This window comes from Adiantum capillus-veneris, chromosome 6 (genome assembly GCF_014529385.1).
Source record: "Adiantum capillus-veneris isolate H3 chromosome 6, ASM1452938v2, whole genome shotgun sequence".
Lineage (NCBI taxonomy): Eukaryota > Viridiplantae > Streptophyta > Polypodiopsida > Polypodiales > Pteridaceae > Adiantum > Adiantum capillus-veneris.
The window spans coordinates 12746860-12754423 of NC_140936.1; the positions used below are offsets into that span (position 1 = coordinate 12746860).

At 39.2% G+C, this 7564-nt stretch overlaps 1 protein-coding gene across 1 annotated transcript in view; it reads left to right on the forward strand.

The window, feature by feature from the left end:
* The window catches only part of LOC147455160 (ER lumen protein-retaining receptor-like), a 39708-nt gene extending 39133 nt beyond the window's left edge, over positions 1–575 (forward strand). Inside the window, exons 4-6 of the mRNA XM_086513999.1 lie at positions 59–132; positions 229–292; positions 414–575. Of these exons, the coding sequence (XP_086370125.1) occupies positions 59–132; positions 229–292; positions 414–450 (175 nt within the window). The 3' untranslated portion in view covers positions 451–575. The remainder of the gene's footprint in view (positions 1–58; positions 133–228; positions 293–413) is intronic.
* The last annotated feature ends 6989 nt before the right edge of the window (positions 576–7564 follow it).

Here is a 7564-nt window from a genome sequence, read left to right on the forward strand (position 1 = left end):
TAGAATGCCAAAGTGAACCTTCTTCACCTTGTTTAATACAATGTGCCTATCTTTGCAGAACATACAGAGGGTTTTACATGTTGAATTGGGTGTACCGGTATATGACTGAGCCACATTACCATCGATGGCTTAGTAAGTTTTTAATGGGCGTCTCCGTTTCCAGTTTGCGTTTAAGGCAACAAGGAGCACTTTGTTTAACAATGTATTCTTTTTCTGTTTTCGCAACAGCATGGATATCAGGATTTGTTCAAACTGCACTTTATGCAGATTTCTTCTATTACTATTTGAAGAGGTATGATCTAGCGTTCCCCTAGAATTTTTCTCGGCTGCACTGATCTGACGTTTTTTTCCTCGTTTTTCCTTCTCACTGCATCTGGTCTTTTCCTTGAGATATCTCCTTGTTTTCTTTGCAGTTGGAGAAATAACGAGAAACTACAATTGCCACCGTAGGCTAATGAAGCTTTACAGATTACAATTATATGTGGGTCCCCAAAAGTTCCCAAGCAGATGGCCAAAGGCCATCTGCTGTCCAGCACTCTTACATCGTAAAATCACATATAGAATCATTGTAGCCATCTCTCTCTCTCTCTCTCTCTCTCTCTCTCTCTCTCTCTCTCTTTTTCAAGTCTATTGATTAGTTGTCAGCATTGGTATGTGTGAGTTGTGCATGCTGGTCCGTCGTAGGTGCCAAATGGAAAGCCTTGAGGTAAAGCTCTAACAATTGAGGGGTATCTGTCCCAAGCCACTTCACGCCTTGCCAAGACCCGTGTGTGTGTGTGTGAGAGAGAGAGAGAGAGAGAGAGAGAGAGAGAGAGCACAAAATATCCATTAGTTTGCTCTCTTTTACGCTTCTCAGATTTTGTTGTTAATGCATATCCTTTAAGTGTTACCCATTTTAGGGAATCCCTAGGCTATTTTAACTAAATGTTAGTGAGGTCTAGTTAGATGCTATTGGAGAAAGATGTCGTGCTTGGCGATGCTTTGGTCAATATGTAGTGCCGTCATGGAAGCGCAAGAAGTCCTTGTGTGCATTGGCGCGAGAGATTCAATCGTGCAGTGAGTAAGCACTACCATCTTTTGATTATTGACATTGAGAACCCTATGAACGTTTTGAGAATTGCACTTTGCCGTGGGATCCGCACATTTTAAAGTATTATAAAAATTGGGGAGGACTATGCAAACTCCTCTATGCAAGGAGACTTTCATGTTTTTTTTCCAAACATAAAAAATCAACGACATCTAAAAGATGTGAGTGCGCGAATGCGATGTGTGTGCGGAGAGGGAGAAGGAAAGAGAGAGAACATAAGATGTGGGTGGAGCAGTTCACCACAATGTTTGTGTGAGTCCTTTATTCTTTTATCCAATAAAGAATAAGGTGTACAAGTGATGGGTGGCAGGACGTCTCTGGCTCATTCGATTGAGGTAAAAGGCACATCGCCTTTACTTCAACAATCTTCTATTAAAGGTGAATGTGTCGGTAATTGGTACTACTATATACAAGAGGTATAGGGAGGAAATTCGTCTCAACTTATGTCCATTGGCTCTCTCAAAGTCGATGCATACCGTTGTATAGGCTTTAGCGGTGTATGAAAGCGTAGATCCTTGTTAGAATCAGCATGCATATCGTGCAGGTATCCTATAATGACATGCACTGTTCCATGATGCATCATGTTAGTGTCAATCATCACACTATTGACAATCTCAATTGTAATTGCTTCCATTGTAATTGTTATGTTGGGTCTTAATACTAAGAGGCCGTACATCAAAGTCTCGAAAGTCGATAAATGCGTAATCTTTTTGAGTATACCCGTGCCAATCGCATCAGCGCCATGTGTAGTGATCTTTGTCAATCTATTTGCAATAGGTATCTCAACACTCATTGTATCACCATCGAAACTAGTCACGCATGGACGTGTCAATCTCGGCTCTAGGGTAGCTGTCACTCTCTCATCGTCCAAACTGATTGTATCCACTTGCCTTGGCATCACCATATCAGTCTCTAGCATGACTATGTCAAAGAACACCATATCACTCATCTCTGTGTTAGGAGGTAATTGTGCCAGAGATTGAGCTACTTACTGTCATTACAAGGTTGTCCTAACTATCTGGCGAAGTCGATAGTATTAGGAGAGCTCGCACTTCATCGTCGAAGTTGATCTTCATCGATTAAAGTTGACGTATGTTGGTGTTGAAGTCATTTAGGTGTTTTGTAACCGAACCACTCTTTGTTATTTTTAGGTTGAACAATTGCTTCATGAGAAATGTCTTATTGGATGTTGTTGGTTTCTTGTAGAGGTCGTCAAGAGACTCATCAAGTCGTTCGTGGTTTTCATCTTTGAAACGTTAAAGGCCACCGTTAACGCCAAGCATAGCTAGATTGTTCTCAATGTCGTTCAAGGAAATTTCAAGATCATATAGTGGCAAATAGAGATCCTTTTGCTAGAGATAGTCTTCGATCTGCATCTTTCAGTGTTTGTATTTTTCTTGTTGAACTTCTTGATCTTGAGCTTACTTTCCTTTGCCATCACTTCCACTCAATTTAAAGAATCATTTTCTTTAGATATTTTAGCTATGACCAAACCCCAATCCGATACCAGTTGTTAAGAATTAAGGAGTAGCTAAATAGAGATTATAGTGGTTTACTTAATGGAGAGAGATAATATTCACACACGAGCGAGAGAGAGAGAGAGAGAGAGAGAGAGAGAGAGAGAGCACAATATACGTGGTTCACCCAAGTGTCGGTCATGTCCACGGGAAATCAATCACTTAATGGCTTTGCATTTCAAGCTAGAAGTAGGTTACAAGGGGATTATCAACCCTTAATGGATCTCCCGCCTTGCTTTACTCTCTTTCACCAGTTCACACTTTATCACTCACACACACTCTGCCACCTTCAATCCAATGTTTTGTGTGTAGAAGAGCTTCTTTTATAGGCCAAAATGATATGCCCTCTCTCATGAGAGATAACCGTGTGTAGCGGTCCTTGTGTAGATAAGTTCAAGTAGATTTTCCCAATGTGTGATTGTCCTTAGATAGACAAGTCTACTTGAAACTCAACCATCGGTCGTTGAATGTCAGCCACCGACCGTTGAACTTGGCGAAAATGAATATTCCAATAAAAAGAAGTATTTTGGGCATGAATTTTTTGTTTTTCGACGAGTGATTTTTCTCATGCACTATGGCTTCTCCTCATAATGAGGGCTTTATAAATGTGCATTTTTAGAATAAAAATTACAAGGGGTGAATCAAAATCCATACTTGATATTCACTATCTCGCCACTGTCTCACTAAGACCAAACTATGTCTCACAGTTGAGAAACATATCTCACATGACAAAGTGTGTATGATGTGTCGTTGGGCAATAACAAACATACATCTCCTGTACCATGTATGTCATACATCGAACCATCACCAAGCCGCACGCAACCAACTCTCCCACTAGAAACACTCTTAAACCACTCACGACATTGTGTGATGTGGAAAGTAGCATTGCCATCCAGTAACCACCGTTGAGAAAGTGTGTTATCCATAGACATATCTGCAAAAGGTATCCTCAAGACAAGCGTGACATCACTGTCACTGGTATATACCGCCACTTTAATTGCTTCTCATACATTTTCAGAGCTGAATCTTCATCACGCGGACGTCTGCACCATTGCCTCATGCGTGTAGAACAACGATATCTAATGTTTCCTAAAACTGTCACACATATCAATTGCCATAAATGAAGCTATGGTTCTTTAACATGTACAAGGGCAATGTGCATAAACCAATGACAAAGAGAAGTGCACTAAACCTGGAACAAAAGGAGCTCCTTACGGGAAGAAAACACTAATACAAGTCTCAACTGCCAAAAGTACATGGAACTTGTAACCAATGACTACGTGTAAACTATATGTAGTAGACTCACGGTCAAAATATTTGTCGATCGAAAATAGTGCATACCATAAGTCTACCTTTAGGCTTTGTGAGTACACACAAATCTCACTCTTGCAAGAGTGGATACAAGAACACCAATCCGTGTCAAAAAACAACCATATGCCCATCAATGTGGGAGCAAAGTCGACCATAACAAAAGAGAATCACCGTCGCAATCCAATGACCATAAATACATTAAAAAAAAGGTGTATGACAAACAAGCCAAAACTATGACAAGAAATCTAGGAAAAATTAGACAGTCTCCCTTGCAAAATGAGAAAAATCTCAAACGTAAACTTTTAAACCATAAGCTGCTTTTAAAATGCCAAAGTGGGAGAAGCGCTCGATTATTAGTCTCCAAAAGAGGATTCAAAACCATAAACCATAACACTACTCAATGGTAATGAGTAGCAGTGCCAAAATAGCTCCACAATGTGCATATAATGGCAATCCACACTCAACATACACAAAATAAGTGACCACACATAAACAAGTGTCAAAGAAGTGCAATCCAAAAAACCGATCAATTGGAAAACAATGCTCTCAAGAGAGCTCACCGGCACTCAAAAGTGCTCGCCAAAATGCATATACAATGGAGATTAATTATGTGCCATAACCATATGCAAACCCGTCCACAAAGATGATAAACCCAAGCACGAAATCTCTACCAAAGTGTCCTGTGAAAACCTGTGAAAGAGGCTCCACATGTAGTGTCAATGCTGACAACTTCACCTCGGTCAAAAATCAGTATCCATCGGTCAATCTACCCGCTTCTTCTTTATCCAAGTCTGTTAGAAAACCTCAAATCTCACGTTCAGCACAAGCTAAAATTGCATATTCAACTTGGAATTTATGAACCTAGCTTTGAGCACCTATCGTGCTCCCAAAAGTGCATCATACTCGCACGTTGCGCGAACATTAAAAACCTAAAATTTCATGCATACACTCAATCTAAAGTGGAATATAAGCAAATTGGTGATGAATTTGCAAAAAATTTCTTCTACAAAGTTGTAGACCATGTTAAAACGGAGGGAATCACATGCAAAATTTTCAGATCTAGCTTCTACTAGGAGAAAAATAATTTGCAAAACAATGTTGCTGTGTATATAGTTTTTTGGGCAGCACCTTTACCTACACATTGTCTTCCACACTCTCTTCTAACAATAACTCTAGAGAGAGATAATTAGTTGCTAAGTCTCTAGACAAAAAAATTTACATAAAAATTTCTTAAAGCTTATTTTACTCACTTTACTCATAAATAAGGTAAAATTAGTTAGTAAATATTATGCTATTCTTTTACAAAAATTATTTCAACTAAAGCTACTTGTGTTTCAAGTTTGAATGTATGTTAATTTTTAAAGAGAATTTACTACCTATTTATAAGTTTTTAAAAGAAGAAATTTTGAGAGAAAGAATCCTGAAAATGAGAATCAACTTTAGAAAATTAACAAACAAATTAACACGCGGTGACGAGGGTGCTTTCCGTACATCCAAATGACCACAATCGTCTACCTTTGACTTTGTGTAAGAGTTGCCTAAAGCCTATCCATGTTGGAGACTTGGTTTATGTTCTAGATGCATGAAATTATGGTGACAAAGAAGGGTAGAGCTACTAAGATGGAGTGGGAAGTGGCTTCTAAGTACTTTCCCATGGAAGAAGTTGATGACATGGTGCATGCGATTGGATGCCTTGCTTGAATTTGGCACGGCACCTATCTAATCTTGCCTCGAGCTAAGCTCGAGCTCTACAACTGTAGCATGGCTCTAAGTAAGATGTTCGTGCAAGGTTTTTGCGGTTTGCCCCCGAGTCAATGTTATTCATGGTACTACTCTACAGATCCAATGGCAGTAATATAGGTGTGCCAAGAAAGTAGCGACATCACTAGCCTAGGTGATGATGGACGCAACAGCCATATAAGAGAAGGGTTGGCATCATGTATGCACTATCATCACACAAGGGTGTGGGAGAGACATTGTAGTGTGGTTGGAGTGGGGTTGTGCTCGATGTGGCATGAAATAGAAGGAAGCCAAGGCAAGGTAGCACACAAGGGATAAGGAAGCATGACTAGGTAGGGCCAAAAAAGGAGAGGGGGGATATGGAATAGTGTGTGTATCCGTGCACCCTTATGGTGTGTCTCATATAGCATGAGTCTGTGTGTGCTCTATGCTATTGTATGTACAATACATGTGCAACATGCATATTGCAACATCATACACATTGCCTTCGAGAGGAGAAAAGCAACGAAATAAATGAATGCATGTTTTTCTTTGACGCAACAATGTGCGGGTCACATACTAGTTATTTATTTAGTGCTCTTCTTTGCATGTGATCAAGAATGAGGCTTAGTTATTAGTTAAAATAACCATAGCCTAAAGAATCTTCACCCTAGAGACGTTGGTTATCTTTAGTTTCTCCCTTTATTGTTGGCTAGAAGCCATGACCCTCATGTTTAATGAACTCCATTTTTCTAGTACATATGCAACATGTATATTGCAACATCATACACATTGCCTTGGAGAGGAGAAAAACAATGAAATAAATGAATCCATGTTTTTCTTTGCCGCAACAACATGCGGTCACATACTAGTTATTTATTTAATGCTCTTCTTTGCGTGTGACCAAGACTGAGGCTTAGTTATTAGTTAAAATAACCATAGCCTAAAGAATATTCACCCTAGAGACGTTGGTTATCTTTAGTTTCTCTCTTTATTGTTGGCTAGAAGCCATGACCCTCATGTTTAACAAACTCCATTTTCCTAGTGTTTGAACATAATTTAAAGTTATGAAACAATTTGAGTTTTTGTTGTTGTTCCCCACATGTAAAAGAATAATTGCTAGAGTTGAGTGAAATGACTTGATGTGACTCATCTCAGATGCACGCTCAAGCAAGGGAGGGAGGGATCATGGGATTAGGTCTCCCCAATCTCATAAAAATAAAAATTCTTTCAAAACATATCAAGTGCATAAGTTAAGGGTGAGTTTAGGAAATAAAAAGACAGATTAAAGTGGAAATTCAAGAGACATATAAAGGTGGAAAGTCCAAAGGCAAATAAAGATGGAAAGTCAAAAGACTTTTTGTGTCCATATAAATAGGTGTTTCTCTGCTCTTTCATTTTTTTTTTAACGTTTTCTTCTAAGTTCTCTGTAGCGTTTTCCTCTCTCTCTCTCTCTCTCTCTCTCTCTCTCTCTCTCTCTCTCATACACACACACACACACACAATGTTGTATTCATTTTTCTTAGGTAATATTGTTGCAAGTCTATGTGCTTTTTTATTGCCTATCGTTACGTGCTATAGCTTAACGCATCGTTTTTTCTTGTTTTTGAGTGGAATCTTTGAATTGGGAGCACCTTTTATTTTTTTGAATCCATTAAGAATACCTTTTAATTTTTTGAATTGGGATAATATAGGGTACCTCCACACAAGGAGAGGGTATCTATATTGAGTTAACCTCCTCCCCTCAACATAAGTGTTGAGTCGCCCCAGGACAAGTGGGTTTAGTGAGGGTAAACGTCAGCACCAGGTCGCAATACTTTCATGATGGGAGTCATCGCAAGCATAGTAGAAAATCTTGCTTGGCTTTCCTTTCCTGATTGGCTACACTTTTCCTACGACTCAGGAGAGAATCCGCTCAGCTAGAAAATAG